Source organism: Anopheles cruzii, chromosome 2, assembly GCF_943734635.1.
Source record: "Anopheles cruzii chromosome 2, idAnoCruzAS_RS32_06, whole genome shotgun sequence".
NCBI classification, from domain to species: domain Eukaryota; kingdom Metazoa; phylum Arthropoda; class Insecta; order Diptera; family Culicidae; genus Anopheles; species Anopheles cruzii.
This window is the reverse complement of record NC_069144.1, coordinates 38,454,185-38,473,848: the sequence shown is the minus strand read 5'-3', so window position 1 is coordinate 38,473,848 and position 19,664 is coordinate 38,454,185. Positions and strand designations below refer to the sequence as shown.

At 48.0% G+C, this 19,664-nt stretch overlaps 3 protein-coding genes across 3 annotated transcripts; all 3 read right to left on the bottom strand.

The window, feature by feature from the left end:
• Positions 1-494: 494 nt before the first annotated feature.
• Positions 495-5,359, bottom strand: LOC128279033 (nose resistant to fluoxetine protein 6-like). The gene is given in 12 exon segments (XM_053017753.1): positions 495-1,014; positions 1,086-1,200; positions 1,264-1,593; positions 1,663-1,813; positions 1,874-1,987; positions 2,064-2,143; positions 2,442-2,610; positions 2,694-3,057; positions 3,129-3,484; positions 3,631-3,659; positions 3,789-3,952; positions 5,254-5,359. Coding segments are annotated over 12 exon segments (2,040 nt in total). The 3' UTR covers positions 495-952.
• Positions 5,360-11,998: 6,639 nt separating this feature from the next.
• On the bottom strand, positions 11,999-14,653 carry LOC128279032 (nose resistant to fluoxetine protein 6-like). The gene is made up of 11 exons (XM_053017751.1): positions 14,516-14,653; positions 14,309-14,455; positions 14,075-14,237; positions 13,874-14,005; positions 13,614-13,807; positions 13,373-13,545; positions 13,143-13,311; positions 12,883-13,076; positions 12,346-12,826; positions 12,154-12,268; positions 11,999-12,096 (listed from the first exon to the last, which is right to left on the bottom strand). The coding sequence occupies exons 1-11, from the start codon at positions 14,651-14,653 to the stop codon at positions 11,999-12,001; spliced, it is 2,004 nt and encodes a 667-aa protein (XP_052873711.1).
• Positions 14,654-16,661: 2,008 nt separating this feature from the next.
• LOC128278259 (nose resistant to fluoxetine protein 6-like) lies at positions 16,662-19,344 on the bottom strand. Its single transcript, XM_053016942.1, has 8 exons — positions 19,072-19,344; positions 18,864-19,007; positions 18,498-18,666; positions 18,327-18,419; positions 17,537-18,263; positions 17,323-17,473; positions 17,069-17,255; positions 16,662-16,998 (listed from the first exon to the last, which is right to left on the bottom strand). The coding sequence occupies exons 1-8, from the start codon at positions 19,294-19,296 to the stop codon at positions 16,712-16,714; spliced, it is 1,983 nt and encodes a 660-aa protein (XP_052872902.1). The 5' UTR covers positions 19,297-19,344; the 3' UTR covers positions 16,662-16,711.
• Positions 19,345-19,664: the final 320 nt, after the last annotated feature.

Here is a 19,664-nt window from a genome sequence, read left to right as displayed (position 1 = left end):
CGACTATCGCCAACCAATGAGCACACACAGGTGTTGAGCGGCTGTTGTGTTTTATATTTATGCCTGTGTAGTATTATTGCGACAGTATTAATTTACGAAAACGATCAGAAGAAGCGAGCGAGAAAAAGACGAACGACGGAACACGAAAACCAATCAAAACAAAAGCCACTCCACCGGACCGTGAGCTCCTCGAGCGTCGGTCATAAACGCACCAAGGTTGTAGCACGAAAGTCAGTTTTCAACAGCGCGCTACGTTTGTCTTTGCTCAGCAGAAATGTGTCGTGCGTTGGTGGGGATGTTGATGAACACAACTTCGTTAGGGCAACCTGTAACATCGTTCTTTGACTGAACAAGTTATGGCGGCGGCGGCTAGTTAGCTTAGCGGCTGTTTCGGCTGCGGCGGCTGGGCTTTCACTTTTTGAACTTACCGTTTTGTGTAAAATGGCACAACGAAAGAAATATAATTATGAGCGGGGGAATCCGTTCAGGTCTTTATTCTTCGGGTATTCAAAACCGACTAACTAACTTAATCTAGCTTCCCTATGCTTAGACGAGCCTAACGTGTTCCTCAACCGGCGAAGTAGATACCTAGTAGATAGTGCATCTACCCAGTGTGATGTGCTTGGCGCGGCGATCGGGGACTGCGATGCATCCGGTCGGTCGAGGCGGCTGGTCACGGATACCGGAAACTTCGATGCATACGGGATGTGTCTGCTCGGACGAGTTGTAGGTTTAGATATGCATGGCTGTGTAAAAATATTTCTCATACAATTTCATCTCGCATTACTTTATTTTCGCACTCGCTCAAAACCAAACCGACATACTGTTTTGCTATTTAGAGTTTAAGTTACAGTTAAACCTAAAAAGATTCATGTGCTATCATTCAATCGAGTATTGGTGTGCAATCAAGGAGTGTAAATAAACCTAATGAATCAGCGAATGATTTTCTGAATTACGCCGACGGTGGGCTAACGTTGTTGTTTTCCTTTGGTGGCTCGGGTTTTGTAATTTTTTCTACAAATAAAAAGTTACGGTTACCGCTTAGTAATCAGGCACTATGCGCTGTGGTTAAGTAGGACACATACCCATCTGTTTGGCTAGTAGATGTTTCTGGAGGGCAGAAATAGGAAATTCCAATGTCAGAGCGACGATGGCACCCAGAATGTAGGACGCGACTATGACGGATATCACCTTCATGTACTAAAATAAGACAAAGCACCATTAAATGCTGGGCCACAAAGTTCCGCTTTGAAGATCACTCACCATCGTCGTGTGGCTAAAGTATCCGATTTCTCGTGCGCCATAGAAAAAGTTCTTCAAGAAGAACACGTGACTAATGTAGGCGCAGTACGTCAGACGGCCCAGCGGTACGAATAGTGGGAAGTTTACGACGCTTTTGATGAATCGATTATAATTATAGATAATACCGTACAGAACGATGGCACTAAACAACGCCCAGGCGTTTTTGTGGAGCGGGAAAAACGCGGCAATCCAAAGCGATGGCTTCTCGTAGTTGTTTGTGTAGAAAATCATGCTGATCATCAGCACCAGCATGCCACAGGGGACGGTCATGTACCAGAGGAACTTGAGGAACTAGTAAAACAATCCCGAATGGATTGAACTAAGTGTCAACGCTAATTATGTTACGAAATTACTACTTACACCTGAACGGTTTCCTTTATGGTTTGAGGCACGCACACGGTAGTACAAGTATCCGTAAACGACGCCTCCGATGTAGCAACCGATGTTCGTGTGAAACGGAATGTAGATCTTGTGGTACATCTCATCGAACCAATAAATGAACCGTTCCGCCCTGTGATAAATGATCAATCATAACAATGTTGTCCAATGTATTTTTATAATTCCCACTTACTGCAACGTGACAAGGAAAACTCCATCGAAATGATTCCAGTAAACAACCGCGGCCGGTATCAGTATGGCGATCAACCCCGATACGCTGAAGATGTGGACGGCAAATCTCTTGTACCTTGGAAAGAAAAAAAAAGAAGGTAGTTAAAGAGGTCATTGCACGCTTTGGACGCTTTCTGTACACAGCATCATACTTTGTAACAGCGACTAAAATGATGAGCCCCACAGTGAACAGTTGATAGTCACAGGCCAAATACCAGGCTTGTTGGAGGCACTGAAAGAAGAACAAGCAAAATAGGAATGAATTAAAGTATTTATGCGAAATGTCTGGTAAACTGGCGTAGTCATTTAATTCGCTGGCCAAGAGCCTCTATATTGATGCGATTGACCCAGGACCCCTATAAACCTAGTAAACGATAGCATCATTTCAGCCCGTTCCAGGCAATATCGAAGTTTATACAAGCTCAACAATTCTTTGTGTCACTGCAGCGCTAGGCAAGTATTCCAATCGAAATGACCATCATATGACAAACCTCATCCTAGCACGACAGGGTTTTCCACCTTCGTCTTACCGGTTCGTCCGCATTTACGTAATTGTTCACGTACAGCAGATTGGTCCACCAGTTGCGACGGCATAAGTTCCGCTCCACTTCAGCCCCGCGCGTCCACAGGGGTCCGTCCTGTAGCTTCGGTAACCAGGTTGCATGAAGGAGCAGTATGTATGCGTACGCCGGCGTAAGTCTGTCAAGGAGAGCACGAGGATTTGTAACATGCTACCGAGGAATGGCTAGATTTTTCTCACCAACGGATGTGGAACAACCTACCGAATGTAGCGGTATGCTACCGTAACGAGAATGGCCGCCCAGCTAATTTTCTTCATCTTCGCCTGGTTGGTGCAAAAGTGGATGCTCAGCAGAAAACCGCCCATCTCGAAGAAGGACTGCACGATCAGTGACCCATTGATAAGAATGTGGCCCAGGGGATTCGAATACTCCGCTTCCCGGCCCTCCGTGTTGGCGAACCCGGTGGCAGTAAACAGGTCACCGCAGTGCCCGACTACCACCAGGCAGAACGTGAAGAAACGAATCGTCTGGAAGAACTTCAGATCCTCGTTCAGTTGATCCTTCGAGCGGGACACCAGCCGGTACCAGTTGCGCACCAACGAGAACGAAGTGAGGATCATCGTTTCTGCAAAAGCGAAGGCAGGAAGCGCGTTTAAGAAACGCTCGTCTCCGTGAAACCGGGCAGGCGATACTTACTGCGACACGGCAGATCCTTTTTGTAGTGCTCATTGCCCTGCCGGTTGCTGGTGCGATAGTCGTACCAGGTAGAACCGACCACTAGCGCGAGGATGAGGGCCGAGACGACGAGAAAGCTGATGTCCAGACCGTCGATCGGTACGGGGCGTTGCGGTCTAACGCAGTACTCAATCTCGGTGTACGCCGTCAAGTTGTACTGCTTCCGGAGGGCATAGTTCTGGCAAATGTTGATCAGTCTGCCGTACCGCGCACGATCGCTACTCACATCGCTGAAGGCATCCGAGCGTATAATGTACTATGACGAAGATGATTCACAGCGAAGCACAAACAAATGAGCATTAATATGTTGATATTTATGGTAACGTTGCACACTAATTAATTCGACTTCGTTTTCGTTCGTTAGGTTTGTTGTGATTTTGGAACCGTTACTCTTTAGTCCGGACCACCGAGTGCAACCACAGATTTCACAACTCCGACTGCGGTTGTGTAATCTGCGCCCAAGAAGTGACGTTTGGTGTCGTTGGTGAAGTTCTGTGAGATTTGGTAGAGATTTGGGTAAAAAAACAAACGCTAATCTGTGAACCGGGTCGGTTGACCGGCGCCGGAGCGCCCGAAGGCCAAGTTCAGGGCTGCCCGCTGAACAGCTGATTCACAACGTACCTCGATCTGCCGCCATAGGCCTGACTCCGGATCCGGTTTGATGACCGTGCGCGCGACGCAGTATACGGCATCGGCATCCTCCGGTGAAGCGTGGTGCGCGCGAGCCACACACTGGTCGTACTCGTCGTAGTCGTAAATCTTCGGCATGCGATAGTATTCTTCCACTAGCGACCGACCCGTAAGAAAAACGGAAACAAGAAGCCGGGTGAGATATCGAAATGGAGCCACTTAGACGCCTAAATGGGGTACAGCAGCAAGTTTCGCCGCAGTGCCGCGCTCGATGCTGTCCCCGGTCGGAGAAGCATTCGAAAGAGCTAAGTCGCTCAGAAGACGTTTCGTATCGGCCGCTAAAAGGTAAGCTCGTGACAGCCACTATGCCAAAGAATACGGAACCCAGAATCGGAATCCATCAACCGCCAAAACCTATCAGCAAAGTGCTGCTTGGCTAATAACATGCTAATCGGGCGAAAGCGTGTGCTAAAAGATGCCTAATTCGCCGTGGGTTTAAATCCCGCCCAAACTACGTCAGAGTGCACCATCACCATCGGTTCTTCAACTTCGATTTCGATTGAGTTTCTGATGCAAATTTATTCGAAATAGTGGTGTTTTACGGTCGGGTGTAAAATGACTAATGCCAGACTGAAAATAACTAGGTTTGTGGCGCAGAACCGTTGTGCAAGAGTATACTAGTGCTACTACCATCGCGTTTGCAGCCTAACTACTCTGTGTTGTAATAAAAGGTTTCTCCGGAACGGGGTCTCGTGATAGCTTCACAGTTACAGAGCAGGAAAACTTGTTTAATGTCTCGCGGGTTCCGCTTTAAGGAGACCGATACCAAACCGGTTACGCGGGGAGGAGACGCATAGCACGCGGTCAAGATCACGGTCGTGGTGAAGGATGGTTTAGAGTTTGCGGGAAAATGTGATGCGCCGTTGCGAAGTTTGTCGACCCGAGCACCTGTCAATCCAACCGCGTGTACCGTGGATCGCAAATGGAAAACGAAAGAAAAACTGTACAATGTTATGGGGCGTAGAACAGGCAAGTCCAGCGGGTAGATCGGTTTTGAGGGTGACTTAAATAACTTATTTAAATGTCTCTCAGGTCTCACGTGGCTGGCCGCAGAAAGCTGCCGCGATTGATACGAAATGCCGCATAAGGTCCGGCGCTGCTGTCCATGATCATGGATTGCATCACGGCACGGCTAGACGGCAATAAAAAATAATTTACCTCATCAAGGCGTACAACGCAAATGTAAGGAGAGGATTTCCGATGCTACCACGTAGAAAGTACGTGAAGCCGTCGCGGTATCGCTTAATTTGAGCTTTGCAAGCACCCGTTCTACGTGATCGTGATCGTCGATCTGTCATCGGTTTAGAGTTAGAGAGAGCGTAACAGTATCTTCTGGGTACAGTTAGAACACGAACTCCAGGACCGTCCGACCGGCGTCCTGTGGCCGGCCACTCACTGACATCATGCAACGCATCCCAGGCCCTTCGAATGGCAGTTACGAACGGGCCTCCCACGGTTTCCCCGGTGATCGCCACGGTGAATACGATGGAACCGCAGCCCATCTTTGCGGAAACCTGTTTCCGCAGGTTGACGGCTCCAATGCGATAGGGTTTTATAATGAATGTAATTTATTTTAACAAAACAAACCCCGTAGATTGGTCACCAGATAGGAGGCAGGATGGAAAGGTGACTAGACGGAATGGAATCCCCTCGGCGGCGTGTGCTCCGTATCAGTGGTGATGTCTAACGTCTAGCGTTAGCTATTCCGCTGCGGTTTACGAGCTGGCGGATGTAGAATGCAGTATCCGTTTTTACTCGCTGGCGGTGCGGTTTTCGAACACCGGTGATGGGACCGGTGATGGGGCCTTTCAATAGCAAAAAGGGGCACATTCAGCTCTACATAACACAAGCTTACACACAACTAATCGTCGTAGGCCCCGACTTATTTCCAATTGAGGACTAGTCCACGTGAATATGGATGCAGCGTCACATGCTCCTCAAAATGGCTACAGAACCTGAGATTTCTAGATTCTACCTTCGTGGGCCTTCGTCGAAATGGCAATTCTGGTTTAGCATTTAAATTGCTTGTAAATTTTGGCCAAAATACGACGTGGACTCGAAATAGATTCGAAATAGGGCTAAGGGGTCGCATTTCGTAGCTCGGATCCCGTAGGTAAATGTTTTATCGACCACCATCGGTGGGGCTACGCCAAGAAAACTTGTTTCGTGTGCCGCGAGCCCTCCGTAACGGAAACGCGCGCGAAGTTATCGTTTAAAGTTTTATTTTACCCACCGCAGGGCGAAAACTGCTTTTGGGTGAATAACATTATTCAAATCTACGGAGCTCGCACCAAGGTTTCGCTGTTTACGCTCGGTTTGCTTCGGTTTGCTCGGTCAAGACATCTGCGAAACACGATCACTCGAGAAGATTCGGGCTCATAAAAAGGGCTTAATTATTGAGCGTTTTGACAAACTGTATCCGGCAGTGGTCATTCTTATTTTTTTCATTTTTAAGCAGTTCCTGTTTCTTTTTTTAGCGATTTACTAGGAAATTGATGGAGCTCTTGAAACCGTCGATCGATGATCTACGAGGAAGCTAAGAATCTATGAGAGCTTCCTCCAGTCATTCTGGAGCCGCCAGAATTGGGATGGGCACCCTTCCAGCTGAATGGGCCAGAGACAGCGTGTCATTATTTGAGTTAACGACCATGTGCGATCTTGGACTTGTCAAAATCCTGTCCCATGAATGCCAACGAACTCGATCGCTAATCATTGAACGTTTCACATAAAATTTCAAGAACTGGAGGATCATAAAAAGAGGAAGAAGCAGAAGGAGAAGAATCCAATTCCGGTAATGAATGCCGCCAAGTTCATCATCCGGGTACGCATCCCCACGCACTTATAGGGTGACACCTGTTTAGCATTTTTTTCTTCAGACAGGTCATCCCACCAACGGAAACGAAAAGAAGCGAACCGAAGCATTTCGTCTTCAATCGAGACATAATGTCCCGGCGCGAGGATCCGGCATCTGGATGATTTCTGTGGTGTCGGTCACACAGAGTGGTCTGAAAGATTTCACTTCACTCAGACTCGGCGGTGGCTTACTAATTAGTATCACGCCTTGCGAAGAGCACCACGCCGGCAATCAATCCATGTTTTGTCACCTTCCCCATCGCGCTATGATGTGCAAATTAATGCCAACCCTCCCTACTCGGGATACTCGGATGTTGACCGGCTGAGAATCACTTGTTGTGAGATGCTACAGTTCGGTTCCGTGTTTCTCGACGACCACTCTAACGGACATTTCTGTTAGAATTGATTCAGTAGCCATGTGGTCGTAATACGTAAAAAATAAAACCAGAAGTTGCCCAATAGAACGTGAGATACGCGGTCGGAATGCTAACGCAAGTGAATCGTGCCATTTTGACGGGGTGGTCCGAATCCGAAACAACAAACCAGCCGGATAATTCGATGGGTCGTGATTCAATAAAATCCTCCTTTGGTGGTATCTTCCAACAAACGACCTATGCGTCGAGAGCGGTTGTGACAAATGCGCGCGTTTTTCAGTGGCGGACACACGTTCCTACGACATAGGATTTCTTTGTTTTGGGGTTTGCTTGACCCTAACACCATAAGCGTGAGTAGCGTGATTTGTTTTCCGCTACAAAACTACGTTGTATAATTTTTAATCTACTACCGCGGCGCAGTAAAAGGAACCCATCGCCGATGGATGGTTAAGTTATTTTGTTTTTCTTCCAATGGGTAGGCGGATATGTGCTTCGTGGTGCTATGGGCACCTATTAATGCTAATGACCCTACCTTCGATGCATAGGCAATACGAGTGGACTTCTGCCTTTATTTTACTGATTTAAGATACCAGATATTGCAGGATGTTCCACCGAAATCAGCTGTTTCCTGTGTGAAGTTTGATTTATGGCTTGAGGGCACGATTTGCTTGGAAAATTCAAGATTTAAGAAAAACATCGTACAAACCGAATCCCTCAAATCGGTTTATTTTCACGTCAGTTGTGTAGATCCCATAAGGAAAACACGAGTAAAAATTGCTAGCCATGAGATCACCAACAAATATTAAAAATAATTGATTTGAACTACACGTCTTCTAAAATCCCTCAGCACGGGAAATTTCTTCGACTACCTGTGCCGTTCAATGAACGTATGAGGAGCGGAACAATATTGTACTTACTATTGCACGAAGACCTAGTCTATAATTTGTGCCATTGATGGGCGAACCAAACCCTTGTGCTGATGATTAATCGGAGGAACTTCCCCGGTCTGATGAGCTTGCGAAGCGTAGTTGTCTTAATTACTTAAACAAATTGCTCCCTCATCGACGCCCTCATCGTTAGGGGTCCGTGCGAAAATCGTTTAAGTTCTACGGACAGTAATCGAACAAGACTTTGGTGCATATCGAAGTGAAGCCCTTAAATACCATAAACCACGTCACCGAGCGCTAGACATAGCAGTTGCATCATCCTAAATCGACCTAAACCTCAAACAGTCAAAGACACATGCCGGTCGGCCATGTTTCGGCTGTAAAAACAGAAGAGGAACACGACCAGCACATATCACAACCCACCCGGCCGGCCGGTTGTGAGCGGAATTAATAAACCGACAGTGTCTGGCAAACCTTTCAAATTGAACCGTTTGAAGCGCACTGCGGATTGCATTACATTTTATTTAAATGAGGATTTTAACTACGATCGACGATCTCTACACGCCCTCAAATCGGTTGGGCGAAAGCGAAGGTGTCTCTAACCTACATTTGATGCGTCATACATGGTTTTATCATCGGGTTCGCCCCAAAACGCTAACACAATTCGGTAATTTCCTACACCGTAGTTTGTAAACAACCCTCAGACAAGTCACGATTCCGAGTTACGATTCCGAGATCGGAGATCGATGCTGATCGTAGGGCCTGAGCTTGTTAACTAATTAGAAACAAATAGCGGCTCGAGGCCCTCTGCTGCTCTCTGAACTGATGACGCTGGCAACTTTGTTGATCCCGAGGCGGTGCTTCTCCAGTAGCCAGTCGTAATCACTTCGACACCAAAGGTTGACCCTTTCGCAGGTTGATCTTGGATGTGAATGGAAGCAATAAATCACGACGATCTGATATCTCTATTAGCTTTCAATTGGCTATTTAATCATGTTTTCCGGTCGGTTCCGTGAAAAACTACAAACCTAAACACTTTGTATACTATTTTTGCGTGGCCAACCTACAAAAACTCGCAACATTTGCTCGAAGGCGTTTATTCTCCGTCATTGAGAAAAATTTGCAATCCGAAGCCGCAAAATCGCAACGAATGGCCAAAATCTCGTCAAGGAAGCCACTTATCACCGCTCGTAAGGAAGCAACTCTATGCTGCTCCAGGTTCAATTGGAATGCACGATCTTGACTTACCCAATTAGATCCCCGTGCTCTGAAGGTCCGTGGGTTCCCCACAGCACTAAAAGCCACATACCATAAGATGCCGTAAAACGGACGGAGTGTCCAACCGGAAACTACGCCGGTGGAGTTGATAAACAACATTAAGATATCTAAAAGAGCCACAATTGCTAGTCGCACGGCTGGTTCTTAGCAACAGTCACCAAAGGCTATCTTGGGGCATTTCGGCCATAACACATGAATAATTTTCCCCCCAAATAAACTGGTTAACCGGAAGGTTTATGTTTTTTGGCGTAAATCATGAGAGAAAAACCCAACCACTGCCAGAATGGGCTAAGAGCTAGGGTTTTGCTGGAATTTGGGTTGGGTTGGGGAATAACGGTTGGGTTCTCTGTCTAACCTTTTTCCAATTCACGTTTTGTTTCAAAGGACGGAACAATGTTTAAGCAATAAAATTAACGGATAATAAATTGTTCATTTAGCAGCATTTCTAGATTGCGGTAGAAAGTATCATCTCCAGTTAGTAATTCTTCGTGCATTTTGTAATAAGAACAATTTCACTTTTGATACTAATAAATAATAGTGCTTCAAATTTAACACCATAATTCCACTACTGCAGTACAAAAGACAGAATAATTTTAATTTTCACATTAGAAAGTATCAGAATATTTTATCAATAATTCCACATTATTATTTCACAAACTGTATTACTTTTACCATTAAGGTCACAATCGCTTAGAACACTTACACTCAATACTTGAAGCAGCACTGCATTGCACTCCCAGTAAGATCAGCACTGCCACCGAAACAGCACTAAATACACTTGAAAAAGCCATCATTCTTGGGCCTTTGATCAATCCGACCCTATCGACATCACTTTCCGCAAGTTATGCGGCTTAGAAGACCGGCACAGAAAAAAAAATTTCTACTCGCTTGTGCGGCCGTTGAAGTCTTTTGTTTCCGCCAAATTTATAAACAAACAAGCGAAGCGATTTCACAGCGGTAATTTACTTGCACAGGATCTAACACCTCACCGGCACCGGTCTGGTCAGATAGAATGCGTGCGAACGACTGAGCTTCGCCAACTGTCTCCCTTGGCGTTTTGGTTGCGGCCCGGCCCCAGTATCAGTGTCGTCACTAGCCCTTCCCCGCGCGCAATCTGCCACCCCGTGAGCCAATCTGCTGAAATGGAGCTTCCTGGTCGCTAATCGCAATGAACACCGCGCGATCCGACCGAATGAACTCGTTGGGATCGTATGCGGCCCATTCATCCCACCCATGCGTGGGGCCACACGTGAGCGTGAATAAGGAGTTAAGGCAAGGCACGGCACATCGATCTAGTTCACCGCATCATTCAAATAATATGGCCACGAACGAATCATCAAAAGGACCACGATCAGCGTTTGGAAGTGTGAAAAAATGAACAACCGATCAGCTTCGATGAACCAAACAACTCTCTGAGACAACGAACTTGGCGGTGACTTGCAAAAATCCTCGGTGTTAAGAACTGGGGAAACCACCCACAATGGGTCACGTTTGTGGATCGGAAATGTTGGAAGAAACAAGAATCCATTTTAACCCCCACCTAATTCACGCAGCGCAGTCGAAGATCCGGTTGTAAATTGTAATTTTCTGTAAATATCATTGCGTATTTCTGGAACCTCGGTCCATTTCGGCAACATGATGACGAAACTTTTGCCCGGGCACTGTTTGTCGACGAAGCGGTAGTTGATAATGGAGTATGTAAACAACAAATTTGGCAGCACCCGAGTTGTTGACCAAGAACGGTTCAAGAGCAGTCGATCGGCAATGCATGAAGGGTGGGGAGGGAGGGAGGGGTGGTACCTATCCAATCCGAGGCCAACGAAACAACATAACCCAGTAACCTCCTGTTTTGGGGACTAATTTTAGAAGTAAAGCAGCAACGGGAAAGATTCGCTCACTCATGTATCTGATGATGAAAGAGGCCCCCGAAGTTCATTCACTTGCACAGGAGTGACTGTGTCGCCACGACGAGGGTGGCCAGTTTTCGAGGAAGATCTATCGAATAACTATCATCCGTCACTGGTTCCGCCAACGTTATTTGAGAATTTTTGGAATGGCAGGGTGTGTTCCATGCGCCGAAGTCGTTCGTGACGGTGACGTGTTTCGGTTTGTGAAGACAGCAATGCGACAGGAACCAAAGAGAATTATTTTTTTGTTTTTTAAGTTTTACGCAGTCCACACAAAAGAACGAGTAGCGAACCCATTGATTGCTAAATGTTGATGCTGGTGATTCAGAGGGTTCGCAATCGCCTAATGGCTCGAACACGTGGCGCCGACATACATTTGGCGCTGTGTTTGTTACTATCCCGACGCCAGAAAACCTGTTTTTACAAAAACCGTTTTCAAAAATCCCCGTCGAGTTCGTTATCTATTCCGGCGTTGCTGTCTTCTTCGGTGAATATTGCGCTACAGCGAAAAGCTTTACAGAAATTAGAATTGATCGGGCTGGCTAGGACCGACGGGGATGGAATAAGTGAAAGTCTGTTAAAGTTTTGTCCCCTTTTTTGCAAAGTCTTTGAGAATAGCAGAGTCTGGCATGACCACGAAGGGATATTTTAAGGGAACGCATAAATTGTTTTAGCTGCAGTCTGGTTTGCCTGTTTTGGTTCTGTTTCAAATTTTGTTCTCATACCGTAAAACATGCCCATAAGTCGTTTGTAAGCTTCCCGTTTTACACATTTTTTGCTTTTATTTAGAGCTTTGATTGCACAATCCTTTTCTATGCTCGATTGACGAACAGTCTAAGATGCTACAGATCTGTTTTCTTTGCCTCTAGTCCTGATGCGATCGGAGTTTCGCCACCATTCGTTGCTGCTTCCGGATCGACACGGTTGTGTTTTTTTCGACCTACGTCAAAAAGACTCTGGTAAAACTTCGGATATATCGTGGTTTCAACAGGCTTACCCATCAGTCCTCCGAAGAGATGATTTTGTAACGAAGTGGTGGGCAGCTCAATTAAGAAGCACAACAGTAAGCCCACCACACACGACATCACCACCGAACCGAACCACATGGTAACCTGTAAAGAAAAACAGAATAAAAAAAGGCTTTTCAGTGTTAGGCGGCAAAAGCAATGCGCAGGCGCAGGGTCGTTACCGTCAGCAAGTCACTGTAATACACCGGGCCACGGGCACTGACGTACATGTAGCGCATTACGAGAGGGTGGCTAAGGTACGCACCGTACGCCAGCCGCCCCAGGGGCTCAAAGAACCGATAGTTTAGCACACGCTGTGTCGTCCGGCTAACGCCGTAGATCATTCCTAGAAACAGCACGCCGAGCTCGATGCCGATGAGGTTCTTTGACACCACAAAATAGATCGCCATCCAGAGGGAAGGTTTTTCAAACTCCTGCACGTAGAACACGTACGACGGTAGCAACGTCAGCAGGCTGAACGGGATGTTGAGGTACCACACGGCCCGGAACACTTTGCTATCGGCCAGATTGATCGAGCGTTTCTGCAGCTCCAGATAAATAACCCCCGTCAGCACGCCGAGCATGTAGTTGCCAAAGTTGACGTGCGACGGGATGTAGGACTTCAGGTAGTTCTCATCGTGCCACAGGACATACCGTTGGGCTCTAGAAATTGACCGTAGCAAGTAACAGCACACTAAACAGCCCTAAATTGCACTTACTCTAGCGTAACAACGAACGTCCCGTCGAGCTTCTGATAGTAGATGAAGGCAGCCGGAATTAGGTATGCCACCACCATGACCAGCACTAGGATGGCGATCTTCAGGCGAGGAAACTTAACGATCGCAACCAGTACCACCATGGCCACGATGAAGATCTGGAACTCTGCCGCCAGGTACCATCCCTGCTGAACGCACTGTGCGACGAAGATCAAGGACACAAATTAGGACACGTTGTCGTATCACCTTCAGGTCATCCGTACCGGCTGATCGGCATGCACGTAATTGTTCACGTAAAGCAGATTGGTCCACCAATGATGACGGCAAAAGAACTGTTCCGTTTCAGCGCCCCACCGCCAAAGGGGTCCCGTCTGTAGCTTCAGTAGCCAGGTCGCGTGGAACAGCATCACGAACGCGTACACAGGAGTCAACCTGAACAAACAAAAACGCGTGAATAAACTGCCACCCAAAGCATCCGAAACCCAGAACTTACCGGATGTACCGATACACGATCGCGATCGGGACGTACAGGACGCTGATCTGGCCGTGGCGCTTTTCCGCCACCGCAAGAAACTGCACCGCCAACAGTGTGCCACTCATCGCAAGAAACACTTGCGTGATTTGAACGCCATTCGTGAGAATCATGCTGGCTACGTTGTGAAACATCTTGCATAACAAAAGGCGCACGCGCGGATTAGTCTAGGACGGTGCTCGCTACGATCACGATCTCTTACCTTTTCGAACTTTTCCACATGGGTCGTCGGGGAGACGACCAACAACAGGACGGCGTGCCCGAAAATGACCAGCATCATCGTAAGGAAGCGTAGCGCTTGGAAAAAGCGCAACTTTTTGTGGGTTTCATCGTGCGACCGAGAGGTCAACCGGTACCAGTTACGCTGGATCGAGAAAGCTGCCCAAACCATCTTGCCTGCAATGGGAATGGATCCATATTAGAAGGTAAGTAAACCGGAAGAACATACAAAAGCGATCCTACGTTTGCTATCCAGCTCCTGCTGGTAGTGGCTCGGGTGCTGTTTGTAGTTGATCGACCCGTCGTACCAAGAGGACACCACGACCAGCAGTGTCAGCAGAGAGAAGATGGCCACAAACGAGTAGTCCAGCGCGTCTGCAGAGAAAGCCAGCTCGAGGTCAGGACCGACTGGAGACAGGAGGCTTAACGTTCCCGCATACATACCGAGCTCTATCTCGCTGGACGAAGTATCGCAGGATTGCACCTCAGCGTGGGCCAACAAACCGTACGTTTCGTTGAGCTGCTTGTTGATGCAAACCTCTACCATATCGTCGTACTTGGCACGATCGGCCGCCGAGTTGCGGAAGATTCTTTCATCAAACTTGTACTATCCAGCGAAATTGAAGATCAACACTGTAGCGAGCCGCGATGTAGGGAATCATCGAGCACCAGCCTTACCTTTGTGTTAATTGGGAACTCGTCCACAAGGAGTGAACCGCGCACCGTCGGAGTGAGACTTTCCAGGGTTTGCTGGCAGCGATGGATGCAAACACCGCGCTTCAGGACAGCATGGTTAAAGTGGCGCTTATAGTCGCTGGAAAAGTCCTGCAGAAAACATGGAGTTAGGAACAGGGCGGAACACGAGCTCGGGCCACCCAATGGCACCTCAATCAACCGCCACAGATCCGATCGGTTGTCCGGCTTGAGGACGACCGTCGCGGTACAGTACACCCCGTCGGGCTCCTCCGGAGCAGGCCGCTCGAGGCACTCGTCGTAGTCGTCCATCATCCAGAGCTTCGGCATGCGGTGATACTGCGATACTGCGCTCGTTGAGGTTTGTCAGGTGCGTGGTTTTTTTTGCCGGATGATTGTCGCACAGCGCACCGGGGCCGTCCGAATGACATCAATGGAGGAAAAAGTGTAATTAAATGTGAGCACCACAAAAAAATTGAATGAGACACATAAACGAGAGCTTAACTCGCTTGACGTTTCAGCTGGTTCAAGGGCTGTGCAGAGACAGCGTAGCAAGGGTTCAAATCTAACCACTAACTTTAGGTTTCAAATGATAGTGAATTTTATTTAAACATTTTAGCATTCCCAAAATTGCTGTTAACAGTTCTATAACTAAGCAAGCTTTTTTCGATACCCTTGCCGATCACCACCATCACGTAATCAATTCACTTACGTTCAATAAAGTCGTCGCCTTTGCTCACTGTCAGCGTCATTAAGAGGATGCCAAGCACTGGCGCTACAAGCTGCACGATACCCATTTTTGATGGTCTGATTGATAGAGCGGACCTAGTTTAAGATGCACACTTTAAGGCACTGATTGTAGGCAGTTCTTCACTGCCGGACCAACGAAATCATACTGGCACGATCTTCTCACACCAGAACCCAGTTTGGTTTGTTCCAGCGTAGAAGTAAATGGCTTCCATTAGACCAAAGGCCGCTGCGTCTGAACCAGAATGCCAAGTTCAATGTTCTTTTTTGTGACAGTGGGATAACACATGCCGTATGCAATGTCCTTCTGCCATCTTAGTCTGTATCTTCGTAGCCGTAGCCATTAAATGCGGGCGGGCTCTAAATACATATTTCCTACGGCCAAATGGGCCTCTTCACACTGCTTTACTCAACCATGTAATGTAACGTTTCGACGCGATGCTTAGCATTTTTTGGAGCTAAACTTATTTCCTCCTATTTATATAAAACATAGTTGAGGAAAATGGAATCCAGGGAGAGTGTTGTTGTTGCAACATCGCACAAGATCGGTTATTGTACGGTCATTTCTTATCATTATCATTTCTTCTTCATTTTCTTTAAAAGCGACGTATGTCGCGTGTAATAGCCTGCAATAAAGACCTTTAAGGCTCATTCGGATTCATGACGCGATCGTCACCAGAGATCACCAAAAAAGGAAATTATCCTTCATCCCAGATTTGTTTGTGGCAAAATTGAGTTAAGAACAAGCGAATGTCTTCGATCTTCCTTGATAGTTATGAAGTCGCCTTCTTAAATGTAAGTTATGTTTCTTTCGATGTGAAACGCAGATCGAAACGCACGGTTCGGCTGTTAGGACAAGACTAGTTTTTTTTTCTTACATTTTGTTCCTGATTTCCCTATTTCTATGTATCGGTTTATCTTATCTATTGTGAACGAAGGACCCGTTGGTTATCGCCCTTAAGAACCCTTTGTTGGTAATGACTGATATTATGCTGGATAGCGAACCATGTTGGTACCTGTTGGTGTCGTGTGGTGTACCCATTCGTGTTGACTCAGAGAACTGGACGATTGCTGTATTGCCGTTATCAGCAAGTGTTCGTCATCATCGCTATTGGTTTCGTCCTAAATGTTACAGCAAGCGTTAACTTGGAGAACTTGCCGTAACTTGTATTGATAATTCTTTTAAAAAGAACTCGTTTTTAAGGATGCTGTTTTTAATGTTTTTTTAACTGATGATAAAAATATAACTTTAAAATGTAACAAATGATAACAATACAAAACTAACTCATAAATAAATGTCGCCTGTATGGGCCTGTATAATATTGCATGATACCGCACGGCCACTTGCAGTATCTTTAATGGGGCCGCGGATTCCCTGAGTCCTGATGAGGGCTGATGATACGTAGCTTATGACACCTGAAACGAACGGATCGTGGTTGCTTATCAGAGCAAGGTTTATAATTTGTTCTATAGCAAAGTTGAACCAGTTACAGTTCCCAGTTGTTGAAATTTAGCAAGACGGCACAACAATGAAGAAATTTAAAATATTAAAAACCTAACGAATCTGTTTCACCGTTTTTTATTTCCGTTTTTGTGACAAAAATGGAACGGGGAAAAAGGACGGAATCGGGCGTTCGGCCGTTAAAGCTGTTTCTGTGGGGAACGACGGGTGCACATCCTATCGATGGCCGGTTTCAGGAGTTGTATCATCGGTTGCTCGATGACCAGGAACACCAGCAGCCCCCCGGCGAACGATGCCCCGTTGACCAGATAAACGGATCTGAGGAACTTTGGCAGACTGATGTGCGTATTCGCGTGCTCGTGGAGCAACAGAAAACGCATCACGACGTCGTGAAGCACGTACACGCTGTAGGTTAGCTTGCCGAGAGTGGTCAACAGTTTGGAGCCCAGGATCCGGCGAAAGTGTCCTGCGGGGAGAGAGAGAGCGACGTTAGTGCCGGGTTTATGTTCTATTCGCAGCCGGCCCCGTTTGCTTACCCTTCGGAGTGTTTATGCTGCGCAGGAAGCAGATGGCTACAAACACTCCTATAACGTTCCTGTACAGCGTGCTGTAGAGCGAAACCCATAGCGATGGCTTGGGCACGTCGACACTGTACCAGACACCGGTGAGTAGAACAACCGCCGCCAGCAGCGGTGTGATAGAGCTTTCGATGGCCCGATAAAGCTGCGGAACGAGTCGGAAGGTAAGATCATAAACCGTCCCATTCTGGTTTTCATCTGGTTTGACGTACGGAATACTCCTGCAGCTGAAGTTTGTGGTGGACCACGCGGTGATGGAGGTAGCCGGCAATGAACCCGGCAAGGTAGCTGCCGGTGTTGGCATAACTGGGCAAGTAAATCTGTCGTATCCAGGGTTCGTACATGACGATAAATTTGGCCTCACTGTAGGGAAGAAAGTCACCGGTCGGCACATCACACATCGTCTCACAACACTTGACCGCTCACCTCAGCTTAATCGGCAACACCGGATGCAATTTATTGCGGTGCGTAATGTACGCCGGGATCCACAGGGACAGAACGGTGCCGACGAAGAACAGCAACCCAACTGCACGCGGCCACCGATGGATTAGCAGCAGCACTCCGAGGGCTAGCAAAAACAGCTGAAAGTCAGCCGCCAAGTACCAAGTGTGCATGAGGCACAGCTCTTCAGGCCACGGGAAATTGTTGATGAAAAGCACATTGGCCCACCAGTTCTGCCGGCAGACGGCATTCTCGACGGTGAACAACCGAAAACCGTTCATATTCGTGTCGAAGCGAACGTTCAGGCTGACGGAGAACAGCAGAAAGTAGCCGTAGACGGGCAGAAGACGAAGCAGGCGCTGGAGTAGCTTGCCCCGCACGTAGCAGGAGTCGATCGGTTGCTTGACGGCATCGCGCAGAAAGTTGACCGCAAGCAGGTAGCCACCGATGGTGAAGAATATCTGCACCAGGAAGGCGTTCGAGGTTAGGTACACGAGCGCCGGATAGCGCTGCAAGAGCTGCTCCAGGTCGGCAAAGTTGCGCGACGGTGCGACACTGGCGGCCAGGACGCTGTGCAGTAGTATCACCAGATGGTTCACGATCACCCGCAGCCCGTCGATGTGGACCAGCTCCCGGTACAAGCTGGACGTTGGGTCCGCCATCAGTCGGTTCCAGTTTTGACGGACGGAAAAAGCGGCCACTACGCTGTTACCTTGGGATGGGACCTTGAAACTGTCAGTAGCCCCCGAGGACCAATTGCACTCTTACGACATACCCTCCGAACCGCGGCGAAGGTCGCGCAGAGTTGCGACCAGCACTGTACCGAACAACGCGACCGTTGTGGAGATGAAAAGTAGTTCCAAGAGCGCTACATGAGGGAGAAGAAAGTAAATACGGCTCGAAGTCATAGGTGCCGCCATTTTAACACCTCACCGCTGGTGCTTACAGAATCGATCCGGTGGAGTGTTACGGGGTGGACGGCAGAACTCGAGCGCCGTGTAGCCGGAGATGTTGTATTTGGCACGCAAGCGCCGGTTTATGCAAATGTTCACCAGCGACTCGTAGCGCCGCTTGTCGGCCGGCATCGTGGGAAAGAGCGCGTTGGGCAGCAGTGACTAGAGAGACACGGTATGGCGATCATTTATCAAGAACAGGCGATATTCAGGGCCGATAAAAGTCTAAGACTAAATCATTTCATTAGCACATTAACAGACAATCCCTAACGGAACCTAATCTTGGATTGTTGGTCGATTGTGTGCTCTTGAAAAAATAACGGCCCTTTCACGCCACTTTTTTCCCCCGGGGTACTTACAGTGAAATTAACGGGTATTTTGGGCTGAAACAGAGCACTTCGTTCTTTTTCGCCCAACGCACCCACTTCATCCTGGCAGTCCGCGATGCAGACCCCAAGCTCCAGAAACTGTCGACGATGGTTGAAGATGATCCGGTCCGTACTCTGCCGTGAAAAGGGAATTAATGGTTACTCATAATGCGTTCACAAGTATACTTCGAAACCCTACCTCCGTGTTGGGCACAACGAAGCCGGCCGGAAACTGATCCACTCGCAGGATGGTCCGGGCATAGCAGTACACCGAGGCCGACGAGCGAGCCTGACACTGCTCGAAGTCGTCGTACATGAACAGATCCGGCGGACGGTACCGTTTGGTGGACAGCTGGGCCTGAGCTACCGACCAGCAGCCCAGCAGTAGTCCAACGAAGGAACTGGCCGTGCACCAGCGTACCATGGTGGTAATGGTAATAGCTCCCGGTAGGACCGCTTGGCCGCGCTAGCAACCTTTCTCGCGGCTGCTCGACGAACGACTGGCCGCACCCGGGCGATATCCGATCGATCTTTACGATCTCATCCCCTCTCCGCGCTGGGTGTGTGCGAAGAATTCACAATTTGTAAGCAAATGTCGCTGCACTAGCGATCAGCGATGCGGGAATGTTGCCGCGCAGTGAGAGTAATTGCGTGGCCGGTTCTGTGAGCGAGCACGCCGCCGGCGGGCTACTAGAATTAGTAGATGGAGTAGCTCACCGTGAGCGCCGGCATCTAGAATTATGGCTACCGAATTGACCCACATTACGCACGATCGGCTGGTGCCCATTGATG

Bases quoted from the DNA above. Each gene is read 5' to 3' on its own strand.
- LOC128279032 (XM_053017751.1), bottom strand. From the start codon at position 14,653: ATGCCGAAGCTCTGGATGATGGACGACTACGACGAGTGCCTCGAGCGG. The intron at 14,238-14,308 runs GTAAGGCTGGTG...TTCGCTGGATAG, and splicing joins AGTTCCCAATTAACACAAAG to TACAAGTTTGATGAAAGAAT. The intron at 12,097-12,153 runs GTAAGCCTGTTG...TTTTTGACGTAG, and splicing joins TCTCTTCGGAGGACTGATGG to GTCGAAAAAAACACAACCGT.
- LOC128278259 (XM_053016942.1), bottom strand. From the start codon at position 19,296: ATGGTACGCTGGTGCACGGCCAGTTCCTTCGTTGGACTACTGCTGGGC. The intron at 17,474-17,536 runs GTGAGCGGTCAA...TCTTCCCTACAG, and splicing joins GTGTTGCCGATTAAGCTGAG to TGAGGCCAAATTTATCGTCA. The intron at 16,999-17,068 runs GTAAGCAAACGG...CTCTCCCCGCAG, and splicing joins CAGCATAAACACTCCGAAGG to GACACTTTCGCCGGATCCTG.